The sequence below is a fragment of the Calypte anna genome, chromosome Z (genome assembly GCF_003957555.1).
Source record: "Calypte anna isolate BGI_N300 chromosome Z, bCalAnn1_v1.p, whole genome shotgun sequence".
NCBI classification, from domain to species: Eukaryota; Metazoa; Chordata; class Aves; order Apodiformes; family Trochilidae; genus Calypte; species Calypte anna.
Window position 1 is genome coordinate 9,893,199 of NC_044274.1, and position 20,304 is coordinate 9,913,502.

The window sequence follows — 20,304 nt, forward strand, 5'->3', positions numbered from 1 at the left end:
ATAGCCCATATTCACTTAATTAATATAGAAATACAAGCATTAGAGAGTGCTAACTTTTTGACTGTTAGCTTAATGATAATGTTTTTCTGTTGCAAAAAAAATGATTACATCTTTATTTAACATACTTCTCTTGAATTTAGCTCTATTGGCATGTATGGAAGGATAGTTAACATGCCTTTATACAGGCATGGTAAAAAACAGCTTTTCACTTTCTTAGGACAAATTATGGTCTATTAAATGTGGGGGTTGGTGAAGATGTTAAAGAGAATGGTGACTCTGTGAAGACCTTGGAGCAAAAGCAAGGATCTTTTGATTCCTAACAGTCTGTGGGAAAGGAGCTGAGCTATGCCTGATAAAAGAGAGCAGATGCCTTTGCTCTGATAAGAACAGTAATTTTGACTCCACAGAAGAAGTTGAAAAATTTCAAGGAAACTGTGGAAAAGTACAAGAGAACATTTGGGAGGGGAGCTTGGGGGATTTTTCCTTTGGGGAAAAAAGAGGCTGCAACCTCTGACTTCCCGCGGATGCCTGGCATATGCTGAAGACCCTGTTAGTCAGCCACTACATATTTTCACAGAGCATTGTGCTTTTCAGCTTTGTGGTACTCTGCAGATAGCAAAGCTTTGTTATCCAGTCTCCATACCTGCAAACAGGCTTCACTTACACTGTGGACTCATTGGCAGCTCCATGTTACTATAAATTTTAGGACATCTAAGGAAACTGTATTTAAAAGAATGATTGATTTATTTTAAATCAACCCATTACACATTTCAAATTGAGGGAAAAATTTTGCCTGGAGCAGATGAACACTTTAATCAGCAGCTTTGCATTCTGGTGGTTTATCTGTAATGACAACTAACTGAAATTAATCCTGCAGTGATTCCTTTCCTGTTAATGATATCAAATCATCTCAACCCAAGACTAGCCCACGGAGAGCAGCCCCCTGTGTTTGCAGAATGCAGACCCACTGGCCTTTGGAAGAAAATGGTTAACATTCCTTCAGGAGCTGCATCTGCTCAGTTGGGTATTACATAGTCAAAGGAAACAGAATTGAAAACTTTAAAACTGAAATTGGTGTTACTTGAATTTAATTACTGAAGTTACTTCAGTTTCGTTACATGCCAGGAGTTATCTTCAGGAAGCAGCTCCTCCAGCCCACTGAATAAATGTAGCACTTCAACAGTCTTTAGATTTGGACTTGCCATTTGGGGTTATTTGCTAAAAACACGGATGGGTGGGGAAATGCTGTTTTGTCCATCTTCCTCCACATCTGGGTAAGTCCTGTTTTGGGAGGGAGCAAAACAGTCAGACTTTGTGTACATTTTGTTTTTTCTGTGCTAGGATGATGATGCCTCCACTGAAGCAGGAGAAGGAGGAGATGAATGTGCAGGAAAGTCTCAAGCCAAACCCTCAGATCAACTGGAACTGACTGAGGCTGTAAGTAAAGCAATGTCTCTAGTTGTCATGAGGTGTGTACAAAACTCCATAAACTGAAGCCTACTTTTTATCTGACTGTTTTGGAAGAAATTGAGAGTAAAACTCTAGGACTTGCTAAAGTGCAGTATCTGCTGCACAAACTGAAATGGCTTTTAGCAGGAAAAGAGGAAAACTGTGCTTTGAAACACAGTTGGGGCCTTATGAGAATGTATCTGCATGGAACTAATCCAAGAGGGGAGTGGGGCCAGTGCTTCCCTCATATAAGGAGCCACTCAGAGCCAATGCTCAACTTTTCAGGTTCTTGTGTGTGACACACAGGACTGTGTCCTACAGTTTTATGGCCATTTCTTCTCAGCTTAGTTCAGTAGGATTGCACTCAGTCACACTTCCAACCACAGCTGTCTCTTTTCTGACTGCCATGTTAAACTCTAGTATTGTTTCCTCTCCCCCCATAAGCTGTCAAAGGGAAACTGGATGTAATCCCCCCCCACTCAGATAGTGAAAACAGTTAACAGTTTTATGTCTGCAGTGGTTGATCCTGCCAACACTGCTACTGAGCTTGTGGTTTACTCTCTTTCAGTACAGTATACACACAGATTGTCTGTATTGTCCTATAGAATGCACCTAGAATTTTCAAGCGCTACCATAGCTTAGATAAGAATTAACATTACAGCTAAAGAATTCAAGAAAATCCACTGAAATATTATGGTAGGAAGAGAGATGGCTGATCCGATTTCCACTCTGAGCCAGCTTGGCTCCAAGCATTATTCTTGCAAAGGCATCAGCTGCATGTGAGATATCTGCAGGGAACTGAACATCATAAAAGTGACTGTATATCTAGTGATTTTTGTATGCTGTAAATTGCACTACTAGTGAAGTATTTATGATACTATTTTTTTTCCATTCCAAAGGAATTAAAAGAGGAATTTACACGTGTCCTGACAGCTAATAATCCCCATGCTCCCAAGAATATCGTCAGATACAACTTTACAGTAAGTGTGGCATAACCTGTAAAGCCAGGATGAGATTTTTTCCGATTCATTGGTTTTGTGTTTCCATTTGATTTGCAGTCAGGTAAATTTTCTTTTAATGTGGCTTCATCTCGTTACATATTTACTGCCAATGGTTCCTAAAGGGTTTTGCAGAGGGTAAAAGTCTAAAAGCATTGACATATTTATTCAGAAGTGGGATGTAACAGTTATTCAACCAACCTGGCAGCAAACACAGTTAATGCAGTTCATGTCAGACAGTAACTATTTCCATACCATGGTGGTTAGATGACAACAGGCAATGCGTAGTCAGTCTGTAAGATAGTTATGCCTCAGTATCCTCATATCAAGATTCAGTTGTTTGGATGATAGTAGAGCTCAGAAATCACTGATTCTGAATCACTGTTCTTTGTTGAAATCACTGTGAAGGGCTGTATTTATGATGATAAAGGTGAGCAGGGGAGGGTGCATGAGATGCTGCTGTGAAACATCTAAGAGTCACAACTTCATTTTGTGTGTGCAGAACATATGCACAGCCTCCTCCTGCTAGCAATGTACAGCTGACAACTCACACTGCTGCAGGGGGAGTGTGGAATGATGGCTTTGCCTTCCACTCCTCCTTTGGAAGGGTTACATCCTCTGAGAGAAAGGACGCAGGGATGGCTCCTCCAGCTTTGGCATGGTGTATTATCCAGTGTTAGGCAGACAACCAGGTGAAGTATTCCTGAGCCTGTCTCTGTTCTGCTGCAACTAGTCTGACAAACCATTACATGAGATCAGCAGAGAAAATAGATCAGTCTTCTGGAAGCAAATAAATCTCTTCTATGTGGAGTTGATGTTTTCTGTATTTATGAGATAGAAACAAGTGATCAATGATCCGTATCTTCAGATCTTCCACTGTGAATAAAATGGATTTGAAGCTATGCTATGATTGGTACAGAAAGCAGTCATGTTTTTAAGAAAAAGCTATTCAAGTATCTGTGGTCTGCAGTGGCTTCTGATTGCATTTAGGTACAGCTCAAAGTCTTAATACCCAGTTTGAGCCCAGGTGTGTGCCTGCACTATACAGTGGTCTAAAAGCAAGTGCTTATCAAGATAGTTTCAGGCAGCTAAATTCATGCAGTGCTTATAACCTGGCCATGGTGCTCAGAGGATGTACACTTTCCATATCAGAGCTGCTCTGTATGAATGGTGCTGCTCTTGTACAGGTAAAACAATGCATGCAGGGATCCCAGCACAACAGGACAGTAGAATCTTAGTGAGTGCTGTGTGGTAGATGACCACTAGACCTATGTTTAAACCTGCTGTGGTAGTGGTGGAGTACTAGAAGTTTCATGTTCTTGCTTCTTTTTGTTGTCTTCTTAATTTATGACTCTTAGGGTCCTGAGATACAAACAGCTACTGGAAGAAATTCAGTGTAAGTACAACAGAGACAAACATATATTTATCCATGTGGATCTTCTTAGCCTTAACAATGTAGAATACACAAAATTTCTGGTTGGTTTAAAATACTGTGTTTCCATGCTGATTTTGTTGTTTTTTTCCCTCTTGGTAGGAAAGAGCATACTGTCCGTTGAGTTATATTGATCACATGGCCATTCACTTTTCTTTGAATGGAAACATGATACACAAAGATTCAGATGAAGGCAGACGTCAGAGTATCAGATCAAGCACTGGATCAGGTAGGCTTATTATCTGAAAGCACAATATTTTTTCAGCTAAGCACTGGTACCATTTATTTACCATGAAGAAATGATCATGCTTTATCACCACAGAACTGAACAGCTCCTATTTTGGCTTCCATCCTTCTCAGGAAACAAAACCAGGAAAAACACTCAGATGTTTGCCACAGCACAGAAAACAGAGCATGCTTTTTGAGTCATATGAGCACTGAAAACAAAATTTTCAGAGCTATCTAGAAGCTTCTAAACATCCTCCACTACCACTAACTGGACATACATGTCTAAATTCCTTAGCCTGCTTTGGAAGTTTCAACAATGATTTGAACTATTAAAGCAGAAATGTTTGGAGACTGTGTGGTCATTTAGGAAGCTGTCATATACTGGACCAATTCTTACACTCTTACTAGGTCATCTTCTTCTGGACAGGGTAAGATACAAGATATTGAGCTGGTTGGACATTTGACTTGAGCTACTATCATCATTCTTAGGTTTTCAAAGGTATCAAAAAAGGTACTTTAATTAGGCTCTAAACTCTGTTGTTAATAAAGAGTTCTATGTTTGAATTTGCAGCAGGAAAACATGTACTTCCTAGTGATTTTCTCATATTTCTGCTGTTTATGAAAGGGAAATTGTGTCACAAATAGTGTCCTTTCAAAGCATTAACTGTCATGCATGATGACAACATTAGATGAACTCCTGAAAACAGTTGTTACTTCCCGTATTGTTTTACACTTAACAAAATGTGCATGAGGATTTGAAGTAGGACAGAATGCTGAACAGCATCTTCAATGCCATGAAAGCACCAAAGCAACAACAATTGGCACTGCTTTTTGTAGTTTCAAGCAGCCTGATGCTACACATTTAAGGCTGTGATTGGAATGCAGACATCCATCATTCTTTGACAAGACTAGTATATTAATTTTTATCCAGATAAACAAGGACAAACCATGTTGCAACTCCTGTATGCTTTGAAAACATTCTTCATGGTCCTACATAATTGCAGCCGTTTTTGGAGGGCAGAAAGGTGAAAGGATACCCAGAAATAAATCTACTCAAATCAGAAGTGGATTCCAGGAATGTGTTTGTTCCAGCCAGAATTACTGCCATTTCATTCTGGTAATAACAGTGTCTCTTATTATGGCTTTGAACAAATAATCACCCTCTAGACTGGAGATTGGTTATGATGTTTTCTAATAAGATAGCATTTGAAAAGGATGCAACTGTATGCTAATGTATCAGAAGATAGAAGTATCTGCAGAATAAGTGGAATAATAATAATAATAATAATAATGATGATTATGATGATGATGTTCTATTATCCTGAGCTTATTCACTTATCCTTTCTATCATCAGAAAAGGCTCCTGATGAGACATCTACTGTAACATCTGAACAGGCAGAGGTAAAAGATGAAGAAAGTGCAGGAGATACTCAGGTAATTCTCCATAGGCAGCTGAGAGTTGTCTGTTTTATTTTTAATACTAGATTTGAAATTCCTTTATTATAAAATGGCCATGCTGAGAAGTTTCTGTGATTGATTCTTTCATGCCTGAGACATCTCTGCTATAGGTGAGATCCTGCAGGTTCTAGTCAACAGCTAGGGTCCTTCTGCCATTTTTCATCTTGGTGAAGCTATGCAGGGGAATGAGGTCTCTATTCTCTTCATAGGGAGAATAGAGGGAATGTCTTTATCCAGATATTTTATCAAGACAGGCTATAATTTGCTGGGATCTGGAGTATTCCTGGGCAGCCTGTGCATCCCTGAAAGAGATATTGGAAAAACAAAATGTGGTGGGATGAAAGCAGCTGGTATAACTACCTACAGTAATCAGTGTCAGGGTTTAAAGACAGTTGGCTGATCAGGAAAGGAGTATGCTGTGAGAACTTCATTCTCATCCACACAGTGTCAGGCCCTGGAATCAGGTAACCTAGATTCAGGTAAAACTCAATGTCTATCAAGGGAATAAAAGTACAGGGTATCAAATTCTAACAGAGGCTTCTAGTCCCTGAGTCAAGTTTATCAAAGGTGGTCATGCTCTGTTATCTCATTTATTCTGTGAATGTTTTAAAGGCTTTATTTTAAAGGAATTTCAGTTCCTGGTTTTTCATATTCCTGTTCAGATACTGTTATGGAATCTCCCTGCTCCAGTTACTGGGAATCTCCTAATTTCCATTTTAAATAATTTTCAATTACAGTTTCCTTCACTCAGTAGCAGAAATCCAGAGACATAAGAAGTTCTTTTGAAGACGGAAAAGTGCGTCTTATTCTTTCAGGATGGAGTCACTGCTCTATTTTCTTGCAGGCTGCAGAAGAGGAGCAGGAGGAAGAGGCACCAGTAACAGAAGAAGTAGCTGAGCCAGCAGAGGCAGAAGAGCCTCCACCCCCAAAAGTGGCAGAGAAGAAGCTTGCAAACCAGTTCAACTTCACTGAGAGAGCTACAAGGACAATTAGCAACCCTATGCGGGTATGGTGCCATTCCTTCAGTGACTTGGAGAGTCTTTCCTTTGGGAGGGCATCTGGATCATCTGTATCTGTGTCATATCCTGTGGTCTTTATGGGTACTACTAGGAGAAAAACCCCCAATGTTTTAAATGTTTTTGTAGTAAAACATTTGGGATCATGAAAACAGTGACAGAAAAGTTCTTACCTTATGAACTCTGGGACAGCCTGCAAGTTTTGGTGCTACTGTAAATACTTAGACTTATTAGACATAGCATGTCTAATAGCTGCTTAGACATTAGCTGCTTAGACAAAACATTTATTATGTATATTTTCTCATCTGCAAAAGTATAGAGCAATTGTTAGAATAGCAGCTGAGGGACTGGAATCCATGAATTAATTTTACTTTTGCTACAGAGTCTCTCTGTGGCATTGTGCTTCAATTCTTACCTATGGAGCAGGGATATAAGTGCCCCTATATTAAAAGGATAAAGATGGGTTTAGGTAAGGGTACTACAGTAACAGACCCATGTAAGTATGGCAAATCTTTACAGATGCAATGTGGGACATCTCTCTCCCATTCTGTGCATGCACCTTCAGATCAGTACCTACCCAAGACCTTATGCTCCTTCCTAACCCACTGAGCTTGCAGCCATTCCCAGTGAGTGTTTTCACAAGGCCTGCTGCCCAGCCAGTACTGGTTATACTGGCCCCCATTTCAATGCTTACAAAGGAGCTTTCTGAGTGAGAAATACAAGTTTCAGAGAGAAAATTCTCTTCTTTGCCTTGCTGCCTTGGAACCAGAGTATATGCAGAGAGAACCTGCCTGCCTTCTTGCAGCTGTTATGCCTGAAGTGAGATGCCTTTACATCTGATGGGTTGGAGAGATCTAAGAGTTACTATCTTGCTGAAGGTACTACCTACTAGAAGGAGTACCAAGCCATTTCTCTGTACTAGTGGAGACAGAAAGTCTCGGGGAAGTTCATCCAGCAGTGAGGTGCTTACAGCAAAGACTGAGCTAAAATTCTGTATCTTGAAAAATCCCAGTGAAGGCCATGTAATTTATTGTTTCTCTGACTCCATGTCTGCATATTCTCCTCCTATTGTCTTTACTGTGTGCCTCTGTGTGATTCTGCCTCTGAAAGCAAAATATAGACCTTAAATAACTGTGAAGAACTGCTGTGTGTGGTACAGGATGTGTAGCTTCTATCTCTGAGACTGCTCCATTTCAGAAGTCAGTGAAATGCTACAGGCAGATTCTTGAAAATGTCTTAATGCAACAGTTTTTTTGGAAGAAAATGCTGTGCTGTGAAATGAAAACTTCACTGAAAAATAGTAATTTATTTCAGAATGTTGATGTAGAGTTGATAAAAATATTTCAATAACATCAAATGAATTGTTTATGTTATGTTCTTTTCAACTGTTTTTTCGGTTTGTTGTTGGGTTTTTTTTAGTTTTTATTAACCCAAATGTGTTTTTAAAATATATATTAAACTTTACAGATTTGGTAGCATATCAGAACTGTTACCATAATTGGTAGCACAATATTTCAAATGGTAGAAGTGAACCAAACCATTTCATCTCCTTCCAAATGAAATATTGAAATCAAGTATTTTAACTGTGCTGGAAAAAAACGAGAAGGTTTTCTTCTGGTCTACAAAAAAATCAATCTGTAGGTGCATGATCACCAAAAAGATTTCTGCAGTGCTCTGGGAGTCATTTGGATGTTGAATTAATCTTAGATCAATACTGTACTAACTACCTGCTATGAGGAGGCTGTTTCCATGGTTCATCTGTGTCACTGAGAAGAGTTTCAATGCCAACATTATACTACTTTATGCTTTTTCTTTATCCAGGAAAAAGCATGTCAGTCGGAGCCTACACCTCGTGAAGTTTTCTCAGCCACTGCTAACCAGGTATATCCTTTTTACTTTAATTCTTTTTTTTTTTTTTTTTTTTTTTTTACTGTATTTAGGAAACTGAGATATGATATGCTGTGTTTGCATTCCTTACAGCAGAATCAACTCTCAGGCTGTGGATTTGATCTCTGGTTTAAATCTGAAAGCAAACTAGTGTGCCCCTCTTTTCTGCCTAAATGTGTGAACTCGTTAGTGGTTTATATTTCTGAGGTCAAGATTTGCAGTTTAGCTGCTTTTGATTGATCTATCACTTGCTAGCAACCCTGGTCAGTCTCCTGTAGAGAGTCTTAAATAAGTGGAAATGGAAAAATCACAGAAGGATGATTCTGGACTCAGCAAGACATGAACTGCAGTGGAACTCTACAGGAGCAGGGACACAATTGCAACTGCCCCTTGTTGGCATGGACTCCTCTGACTGGTTTTGGGTGGGTGTTGTCCTGTTGCTGAAGATCTTCCATCACAGTGTGGGTGGGTGAGCTGGTTATTTAGGAGATGCTGTCAACCAGCATTCAACACCCGGACAGATGCAGGACAACTCCATTAGCTGATCCCACCAGGGGCAGAATCAATGGGGTCTCAAAATGTAGGAAAAAGAGAACAAAAAGACACTTAGGACATGCCTGTGTGCTAGCTTCATTTTGAACACTGTGTTTTGAGAGACCTCTGAAGATTTTGTATAGATTTTGTACACAAGGGTTCATGGAGTTTTGGGGAATGTTGTTAGGATTTTTTATATGCAAATATATATTGCTGCATTATTATTTTTAAAAAATTGCCCAATTTTAGCTGTATCCAAAAACATGTTTCTCAAATATGAAGCTGAACCCAGTGAGAACTACAGCATAAGGAACAGGCCATAAGCCTGTTACCATAGACTTAGCTCTGTTTTATGGAGTGAGAATGTGCCTGCTTACTCACTATGAAAAACTGTCCCACAGTTGTTATGCAGTGTTTTTGCAGTCTCTTAAAAAATCTGTAAAATATTTTGCATTAAATTTTACATATAAAATACACTACAGTGTTCACTGGAAAGGGAATATAGCCAATGCTGCTGCTGAATTCTCACAGGTATTTACAAAATGTATTTATGTTTGTTTGTTACCAGTATGCCACAGGAACAACCAGAATGAAGTATAAGGTAATGGCAGCAGCTTAAAAAAATGCTGCTATAGGAAACTGATAGGAAAGGGAGCAGAGGTGTCTCTGTCAAGCTGCAAACTGTAACCCAGTTTGTTTCTGAACTTGAAATCACAGAGTCATTTTCCTCCGTCTAGCTGGACTTTCCTTCCTTGTTTTATGACAGCAAGGTCAGTAAGAGCTAGATAGAACTTTTTCTGATAATCAGGCTGCCACTAAAATGTTTCATTAAATGTCTGAAAACTGAGGAGAAAGGTTTTCCTCTGTTTTCTTTTTATTCTATTGGAAAATTGAGTGGTTATCAAATAGTATTTTGATGTAATGTTTTTTTCCTTAACTTCTTCTTTCTTGTTCTTCCTTATGTTTCAAATTTCCTCTTCCAGAGTTTTCTGTTCTGTTTCTTCTCTTTCTCATCACATCTTCTTAGTTCTTTCCCTGGTGTTTGAAGCAGCTTTCTGCCTTGATTCTGTCTGTAAATTTACAACACAAGGCAGATTTTTGCTGAAGTTTTCTGCTACCTTTCTTTACTCCAATGTTCTGCTTTAAATTTTGTCTTGAATCATACTCCCTCTTGCCTTTTGTTTTGTCCTGAAAGTCATGTACCTGCTTCAGGCACAGTACTGGCACTTCAGTACTAATGTATAATTCTTAAATAGGAAAGTTACTTTTGGTTCCACTAAGGTAAGACATTTCTGGCATGTGGCATAGCAGAAGATGTAAAACTCTTTTCAGTTTCCATTTGATCAAATGTTGAGAGTTGGAGTCCAAGATTTAAATTGTGTTAAGCAGCTAAAATTTAATTTTCCAATACCACATGAGAAGTGTCATAAAGCAGATGTTTAACTCATGTTTCCTATTAAAAACTGGTAAATTAGCCAAACATAAAGTCCTACAAAAACAAGATAAAGTCAAAGCATCTAGAAGAGTGTTGGGGGAAGGAAATTGTTGAGAAAGCAATAATGTGTTCTTAAAAAGTAAGACATGCCCCATCAAGCTTTTAAAATCCTGGGCTTCAATCCTTCATGTTTTCTGCAATATGCCAGAAGTATTCAGCTGATTCCCATGGCAGTGTTACCTGTTGGAGAGCTATCACATTTTTGTGATGGTGCAAATGGCTATTCTCTGGAGGATAATCAGGTCCTGATAAATCCTGTCTCTTTCTGTCTCTCAGTGGATTATCTATGATGCCTATATGGAGGAGCTTCAGAAAATAGAAATGTCAAAAGAGAAGGAAAAACCAAAAGCTCAGACAGCAAAGAAAGAAGAGAAGAAGAAAGGAAAAAAGTTAACCTCTCTGGAGTCACAGGTACATTTCATAGAAGTGGAAGAAGCCAGCTCAGATTGGTGATGAATGCACCTATAATGCAGGTCAGCTGAAAACTAGCTAGTTCTCTCAGCTGGAAAGTAACAGCCCCGAGAAATGCAAAAATTAGTTTCTGCTAGGAACAGTATTTCTGAAATAGGATTTCCATTTTGCTGCATTTTTTCTGGGAATACAAAACAGTGTGAAGCCAGAATCTTGTCTTCAAACCTGATTTCCAAGTGGGATATATGGCTTTTTTTGAACATTACCATGTTTGTGTCTCATTTTTGATTAGTGTGTGAAGTACAAAAGACTCAAATAAATAGAAACATTGTTTGACTTTTCAAAGAATTTTAAGTGATGCAGAGGTTTCACATAAAATTTCCTAATATAGAAGGCAAAGAAATTTAGGATTCTTTCAAAATGTTAGTAAAACATACTAAAACGAAATTTCGTCCATTTTTATTATTTTACTAGTAGTTTAAATAATCATAGACTACCTATAGTCTATCTATATACAATAAGTAGCATGTAATACAGAATTTAGATAAAAGTTAATAATAATTAACAGAAATCAAAGCCTACATATAGAATATATGATTCAGGGGACTAAATTGTCGGGGGGGGGTACTCTGATATGTTGTTTATTCATTTAGCTGGAAGGTGACAGAAGCATCTCTCTCCAGTGTTTGAAATAGTCAGTAATTACACAGCTCAATGATATCTCAGTTGTGATATGATGACCTCCAAGAGGAGCTCAGCTACTCTTGAGTCCTCTGGAGCAGCAGAGTGAGTGGCAAGGGTTGCTGAACCAGAGTAGCTTCCATTAGGCTGGCTTCTCAGAATAGCAGGTATCATAACTCCTGCCAAGCTCCAAGCTGGTATGATCTTTCTTTGAGGGTGATGCTGACTCCTAAACCAAGATGCTCCCAGAAGTAGCCTCTGAGTGTCTTGCAGGGATGCCACAGTTTATTCCCCTAAAATCACAATTCTCAATGCCACTTCATGCACTGAGAACACAATATGGCAACCCTGAATGGTTTCCTTCATGCTCCAGAATGTTTTCAGGAGGTCCAAGGAACTTTCTATTATGGTTCAATGGAGTTTGAGCTCTACAGAATTGTGAGTTGTTCTTTCACAACCTCCTGTCTAGGTTAAACCACTTAGAAGGCAAACTGAAATAATTTCTATATGACTGGAGTGAAATGCACTGAGAAGTATAGCAGTAAAACATGGGAGTTAGTTCTTTGCTTGCCCCTAGAATAGGTGGAGTTACATTGGCATAACTAAGATTTATCTACATAATAAAATCTGGCTCCTGAAAATTGCTTTAGCACTTATATGGCTGATTCAAGTGTAGAGGATTTGGCTGTCTTAGCACTGTGCCATCAAAAGCCTTTACTAAAAACAGAGAGAAGAGGAAGAGGGAAAGGGAGAGGAGAAGAGCAGAAAGGAAGTAGAATGAAGCCATTCACTTACTGAAGAATAAGGGGAAAGAGCAAGGAAGAATGGGCTGGCAAAGCAAAAGAAAGTCAGCCAGCAGAAAAAAAGAATGGATTCCATGGATCCACCTGGAGATAGTGATGAGGGACTCTTGGGAATCTCTTAATATATATATGTCACTGAAATGTATGTAGAGAGAAGAGGATGAGCTTACATCTGAAGGCAGTGATACAGCATTTGAAACTTTTCCTCAGTTTTCAATTAAGGCAGCAAACAGAACATGGAGAACACAGACAAATGAAGAGGAATGATAGGAAAGTTTCTGAGCTGAGAACAGTTGGAAGCAGAGACAATTAGGCAGAAGTGTTGTTTTTGCTTGTCCAGTTCTTACTGTTCCTGAGCCAGTCCTGGCCCAGAGATAATCTTGGTCTGATCCAGTGTGACCATCCTCGTGTTGTTGTGTAAGTGTAGAAATGACAATATCTGAGGTAGAAGCAAAATGCAAAGAGCTTAATACATTTAAGTTAACTCAAGTTACCTCCTCTCACCCCGAGATGACAAGGCACATTGCCACAAGTCTGATAGTAAGGTTTTTTAGTGACTGTATCGAAAGAGGGATAGACCTATGTATTTGAAGTATAATAAGTAGATATTGTATGTAAAAAGGATAAAAATCATTACGTTAGTCTGATGTTTAATACTATACAGGCATGAGAATTAATATGGATGGAAAAAGTAGAGATTTGGGAGTAAGTATGAAATGGAACAAAATAGCAATAGCATATTTACTAAAGGTAGATTGTGACCAAATAATCTCATCTCTTCCTTTGATAAGAGAAAAGTTGTGATTTTCCTTAACAAGGGAAGTCTAGTAAAAGTAATCTACTTGAAATTCTGTAAAGCTATTGCTATAGGGCCTTTAGGAAATTATTAGATAGTCCAGAAAATCAGAACAGATACTGGAAACCATTATTAGAACAGACTGGGAGGCACCAGTGGAGAGGAAGACTATATTTTGGAATCTCAAAACAATCTTTTCTAAGGTAAGGGCTTACAGTTTGAAATTACAGGGAGAAATATGAGTATATGCTTTGGTGAGCTGTGATATGTCTATGAGAAGACAAGTACATTACTGGAAAGTATTGTGTGAAGCAGCAGACAAGTACTATTTCTCTTATGTGAGGCAGGGTAATACCTTATCTGGAATAGTACAATGGTATATAGTTTTGATCACCCCTTTTCAAAGATGATAGATTACAGGTCTGCGTAGATATGAAAAAGAATATAAGAAATTGAAACCTTGAATACAAGAGGCTAAAAAGATCTTAGCATATTTATATGGTCATGCAAAGGTAGAGAGGAAATCTGAGATAGATAACGGAGGATAGATAACAAAAGAATTATTGCCTCAGAGGATGGTGTTGGCAGAAATACAGATGGATGTAAACCAGCTAGGAATTAGTTAAAAATACAACTTTCTGCACTGAACAGTTTCTAAAATCCTCTGAAGTGGTTGAACAGTTGCTTAAAAAATCCAAACAAAATTTTTATTTAACAGAGAATTGTGCACTCCTGAATCACGTGAGGTCCTCTCTGACTTGTCAGACTCACAATAGCATTTCTCCTTTCTGAGATATGCCTGGTGAGACAGTCTGGCCCACAAAATGATCATTTGGATGCTCTTGGATGACCACAGTTATTTTTGAAGTACCAGCTGAATGCAATTAACCCTCATGCTATTGTTCACCTTTCTTGGCCATCCCCAGGTATTAGAATTAAAAGCAAACAGTGAAAGTGAACAGATTAGTACAGTTCTGGAAGTGAGTAATTACTTGTGATGATTCACCCTGTGGGAGTTTATTTGGGATTTGCTGTGGGTGTTTGCAGTGCTAGGAAAGAGGTGACAACAGCCTTATACAGTGCTTTTTTGATTGCCAGCCAGAGGTTCTTCTAGTGACAGTACAGATATTGCTAGAGACATGAGCAGTTACTGCACTGGTTTTAAGGTGGGGTTTGCTTTCTGGTTATGCAATTATACACCAAATATACAACCACAAACCTTTTTTCATGCTTCACTTTACTGGAGTTTCACATTGCAACTGGCTAGCTGCTGAGAGCCATGTATGAAGCAGTTAATGAAGAGTAGAGCAAGACCAAGACATTTATTTTCAAAATACTAGCCTATAATTCGTCTTATATATGATTCCATTAACATTATTGCTGGTCTAAAAATAACTTACACACAGAAAGAAATAAAACAAATTTATTACCTAACAAGCTTTCATTACATTTGGCTAACTACCCCAGAGCTGTCCTAAAAAAAAGAAAATAAATTGTTTTCAAACAGGTCTTTTAAAAAAAGGATAAACTATGCTTACCACTTCCACAAAGGTTTATTTCAGAAACATACAGACAATCAAAACAATCAAACAAAAATAGGACAGGATTCAGTGAGAAAATAACATACTCTGATCCAGTTTAATGCCAAAAATGGCTGCACTTTTAACAACATAGATACCTAACATGAGATCTGACTTATGTTTTTTTTATTTCATCTGGAAAGGTTCCTGAATTGCAGAAAAAAAATTTCCATTGAATAATACAGTTTCTGTATTCACAGGGCTTTATTTTAGTTTAAAGCCTGATTGTAAAGAAAAAAAAATGAGGCAGGATGTATAGTTCATCTTTAAGAACACACAAAGTAAGCCTTATCTTTTGTTCTTCAATCTAGAATAATGTCTCAGGTTGGAAATTCAGAATGCTTACAGTGCAAGTTTCCTTGGATGTGTAACAGAACAAAAGATGTGATCATGCTCATGCCTGCTGCACTGCCATTCCTCCCCAGGTCTCTCCAGCTTCAGCTGCATCTTAGCACAGATTTTTACTTGCATAGGTCCTAGCTGGTGTGTCTGAGGAACCAGCAGTGCTGGAGGGGATCTGTTCTATATACCTTGTAACTATAACTTAAACAATGTTGGAGGGAAAAGTGTTTATTGCTCTTCTAAATCAAACTGTAACCTTTTCAACATTTTACCTCTGTCAATTAAGCTTACTCAGAGCAATATGCTGGTGGCAGCCAATTTCATTTTTATGGTCATGATCTCAGGATGATCTCATGGGCAAGTGTTAGTAAAGGTGAATTGCCTTTATTTTAGAAAGTGCTTTAGAGAAAGAGGTCTTACAAAGGCAGAAGCAGTAATGGCAACTTGCAGTCAGAAGAGAGAAATCCCAGCAATTAAGAATATTGATTTCTATTTGAGATGTTTCAAGGATCCTCTTTCTTAATACTTAAGAATTCCTAATGTCTCAGAAATAGCATACTATGTTAAAATTCAAAAACAACTTTTTCTGCGCTTTCTTAAATTCTGAGCATCACAGCAAATTCTCTGTGCTGTTCTCAAGAAGTCCTCCCACAGACCTAGGCAAAATCTGAAGGACATCAGACCGGACACATTATTTCACATGAAGTCTCGAACCACAGATTAATGTGTAAAGAATGGTAAGGACCCACAAGGGTGTCTTCCAGTTTCAAATATTCTTTTAGCCTTCAACTATTTTTCAGCTGTTTAAGATTGATGTGCTTTGGCACATAGATGTGAGTACTTGAAACTGTAAAGTTCTTGCATCTACAGCACCCTTTGATGGGGAGCTGCACAGATGTGTCACCCTGTAAAAGTCACCTCCTTTTTCTTGTTTTGACCTTGACTTCCAGTAGCTTCACTTGACACCCCTACTTTTTGTATCAGAAGAGATAGTGAACAGTTGGTCTCTGTCCATCTTTGCTGGGCTATTTACTACTTCATAGACCTGTCTCATATTGTCTCAAGCCACCTACTCTCCAGACTGGCAAGTGTAACCCTACCCAGCTTTTCCTGTACAGAAACTAGTCCAGACTTGGACCATCCTTGTTGCCCTTCTCTGGAATCGGTTCCAGATTCTGTTTTGTCATTTCTGACGTGGGAGAAGATGACTCCATGTGCTGCTGAAGCTGTGGTCAAACTATAGATTTATAAAAAATATTGCAGAGTATAGAATTTATTTTTTTTGTTTAAATCCTTTCTCTTGTCATCTTTATGTAGCCCTTTTGGTCTCATGCTCTTTGAAATAAAGACTCTCAGTCTCCCTTGAGTCTGTGCTGAGCCCAAGAAAGAAGTAGTGGGCTGGGATGCACTTAATCTGAAGTCATGGTCTTGGTTCTGACTGTAGCTGTGCAGTGTAGTTTTGGCAAGCCACTTTTTCTTTCATGTTCAGGGCCCTCTGTGAGCTTTGACAAGGATGACAAGTTTCTATTCAGTGTCCTCACTGTGGAGGAAATCCTGCTGTGCTGGCAGCCATCAGTCCCTAGCAGGGGTTTGAAGATGAAAGGCTTTTAAACACTGATGGGGCTTTGGGGAAACTGCAGTAGGTGGGTATTCAGGTCGCTGGAGCAGCATGCTGTCAGAACACTTTGTATACACCTTGTCATTCTCACATCATTGCTCAGAGCTGTGCTGGCATTGTCCTCATGGCCCAGCACAGTCTGAGTACTTACAAGCTCTGCCTTTCCCACTGGTGGCACATAGGATTCTTGTCCTATGCCCCTGTTAATCCACCTTGGATTTTGCTACTGGTCACAGGCACACAGAGGGTAGACAGCACAAAAATTAGTTTGGAATATTGTTTAGTAGGAAGATGGCTGTAAGACTGTGGTGATCAGGCACAGGTTTCTGATGGGCAAGCATGCCAGCCAAGCAGTCATCTGCTGACAGTCATACAACCCAGGTTATAATCCCTTTTCTCCATTTGTCCATGCTGCTGCTTCCTCTACCCACCAGGATGGTTCTCTGTCTTCACCCTTGTGTCCTTCATTTATAAACAACCTGCCTCTAATTGCTTCTCCCCATTTATCACACATCTGCTATGCTGATACCTAAGTTTGCTATTTCTGGCATAGTTTCCTAGGCAATCTTAACCTTTCATGGTATTACTGATACAGTTACCTAGAGACTGCTGGCCTTGCAGGATGCCACTCCCCAGAAGGTTTCTAGTACTTGCATACCTGAAGGTATATCTGCATACCCTCATATAAACAGGCTTGCCTTGTGGTGTTCCCTGGACAGGCTGTTAGGATTTTCCACATGCCACCTTTGCATGGTGGTTCTATATGGTGTGAGCTTATGGATCTCTAAATGCATCAAGTTGGTATTACTCAGAGATTAAAGAACTCCCGAATCCTGCGATCTTGGCATAACACATGAGACCTTAAAGCTCTCCAGGTAGAGTGGAGAAGATGCTTGCAATCATCATGCACCTATGATTTCATTACTGAAGCTAATGAGCTATTATCAGGTGATCTGGGAGAGGGATCATGTGTGTGCTTCTAGCTCATCCCATCATAAGGAAGGTTGAATGAGTTGAGGAAGACAAGAATAACTGCTTATGGGTAAGTATTTAGCAAATGGCCTAAATCAGGAAGAAACCCTGCAGCTCAAAGTCACAACAAAGTTAGTGCAGCTCAGCTGTGGATGGCATCTTGCTAAATTTACAGTAAATTCATTATCTTACTTGAAGAGCTTTTAATCAAAGGACACAAGTTTTTTCAGTCAGACAACGTCTGACAGACGTAAACAGATAGGAAATACATTTTCTCTTCCTTGTTTTTCTTTTCAGCAGAGTGATGATATAAACAAGATCTCAAAGGCTGCTAAGATAGTGGAGCGGATGGTGAATCAGAACACATTTGATGATATTGCACAAGGTATGGCTTTGCTGAGAGATGACTGTAACTCAAGCCAGAACTGCAGAGGAGTAGCCACAGCTGTGGCAAAGGTTGAATAGACTGGGCTAGAGAAACACTTAAAATCAGCAGGGCTAGGAATCTGCTGACTCACAGAAGGTTTACAGGACAGCAGACCATGGTCATTCAAAGGGCATGCCACATCATCCCTGCTCTGAGCAGGCTGGGACCAGCAGGTTTGGTCAGCATTCCTCTCCCTGCTGCACTTCCTTCTGGATGTAGCAACCAGTGCTGCAGAGCTCTCTGCTGGCAATACAGGTCCCAACCAATTTTATTTTTCCAAAGAATTTTGCTATTTCTGCTCACTTTTCTCACAAAAAGCCTCCCCTAGCTCCGGGATTGGACTGGTGTCTCTCCTCACTCCAGGGAGTTCATCCTTTGCTTTTAGAACATCAACTTTTTTTCGGTGTGAGGACTTGGTGCTTGGTTAAATGCATTTACAGGACCTGGGGGCTGGTTAGGATTTAGAGACTTAAGGACTGAAACAGTCTTTGTATTAGTTGAGTTGTGCAGAGGCAGTGAGGTTAACTGTTTTTTAACTGTTTTTTAAAGCAGCCCCAGGCCCTGCACTGTGATGTTTTAGTTCCAATTTCCTCACTCAAATATTTTCCTTGATTTTTTCTTTTTGTGTGTGTGTGTGTGTGTGTGTGTGTGGTTTTTTGGTCTGGTTTGGTTATTTTGCTTGTTTGTTTGTTTTTGGTTTTTGATTGTGTTTTTGTTTTTGCTTAGATTTTAAATATTTTGAGGATGCTTCGGATGAATACAGAGATCACCACGGAACCCTCCTTCCACTCTGGAAGTTCCAGTATGACAAGACCAACAAGCTGGCAGTGACTGCCATCTCCTGGTAAATCTCCTTATTACAAATATTCTCAGCTGTTGGGCAGGGAGGGGAGTGGAACCCAATGCCATGGCACCTCAGAAGGCTGGTTTCCCTGGGAACACTGTTTTGAGTAATTACAGGCAGGTGCTTTGGCAGCACCTAGATGTGCCTGGTGCTTCTGCATGCAAAGCAGCTTTTGTATTGCTGAATCTGCCAGACTTGTGCCCCTCAGGGTGAAGGAAGGTGAAGGGTGAAGGAGCAGCAGGTTCTGTCAGTACTAGAGCAAAGTGGAGGCAGCTGGCAGAGCAAAGAGTCCCTTCCTGGGAAAGCTGGGGTAGGCATGTCATATTTTTGGATGTAATACTGTGGGAATCGATCCTGATAAGTCCAGGGAAGGAGAAAGGATAGTGACTCTATTTTCTACAAGCGTCAACACAGAAGAATTAAAGCAATAGAAAGTGAAATGCAATCATTGCATGTGCCAGTCAGGTATCACCATAAGAACCTGGGGTGTTGGTGCCAGACAAGACCTTTATGTATGGTAGGTGTTCAGTCACTGCCCAGAAAACAGTGGTATTTGTGCACTGGAATTGTACACAGTTCAGTTTAACAAGCATTTACCCTGATGTCAGCTTTTGCATATTTATTTCTGCGTATGTTTTTTTTCTATAACCAATCTTTATTTTTATTTTATTTATTTATTTATTCTATAACCAATTCTTTGTTTCTATAACCAATCACTGATACTTTCAAATCAATTTACTTCTTTTCCTGGGATGTTAATGCTATGGTTTTTACTGTACAAAAACCACTCATTGCTGACCTGAATAGGCCATTTTACTTTTTATCATTCTTCAGTCTCTTTAGAACTGGCTTGGTTCATGCACTGAGCATAAAACATACGTAGCCATCTCCTGTCTTGTGCTCCTCTGCAGCTGGACCTCCTCTCACTTGTTTATACAGTAGTGTAAACACAGCTGTGTCTTGCCAAAGGGGATCTATGGACAGACCGAGCAAGACTGCAGTCTTCTGTCCTTTCAAACCACTGCAGTAATTACACTTTAATATCAGGGATGCAGTTGTGTGAGAATTACAAAGCAACAGTAAAATGAGATGCAAAACTGGGAGAAAGAACCACTTGTATAGGCAGTTTGTGCTGCTGTTATTTGTATCTCCAGCAAATGAAGACAGAAAAATGGCCCTGGAATAGGGAGAATGAGCCCAAATAGCCTTACTTAATAAGATTTTCTAATTTAATTTTCATTCTCACATTGTTAGTAGTGATGGTGCATTTAGCAGATAGAGCAGGAGCATAAACATGTATAGGGATTAGCCCAAGCAAAAGAGGAGGAATGAA

General features: G+C 39.4%; 1 protein-coding gene across 1 annotated transcript in view; it reads left to right on the top strand.

The window, feature by feature from the left end:
* The window catches only part of DNAI1 (dynein axonemal intermediate chain 1), a 148,093-nt gene that overhangs the window by 11,942 nt on the left and 115,847 nt on the right, over nt 1–20,304 (top strand). The window contains exons 3-11 of the mRNA XM_030467373.1: nt 1,342–1,437; nt 2,349–2,429; nt 3,982–4,108; nt 5,462–5,541; nt 6,410–6,571; nt 8,403–8,462; nt 10,774–10,908; nt 17,998–18,085; nt 18,854–18,971. Of these exons, the coding sequence (XP_030323233.1) occupies nt 1,342–1,437; nt 2,349–2,429; nt 3,982–4,108; nt 5,462–5,541; nt 6,410–6,571; nt 8,403–8,462; nt 10,774–10,908; nt 17,998–18,085; nt 18,854–18,971 (947 nt within the window). The remainder of the gene's footprint in view (nt 1–1,341; nt 1,438–2,348; nt 2,430–3,981; nt 4,109–5,461; nt 5,542–6,409; nt 6,572–8,402; nt 8,463–10,773; nt 10,909–17,997; nt 18,086–18,853; nt 18,972–20,304) is intronic.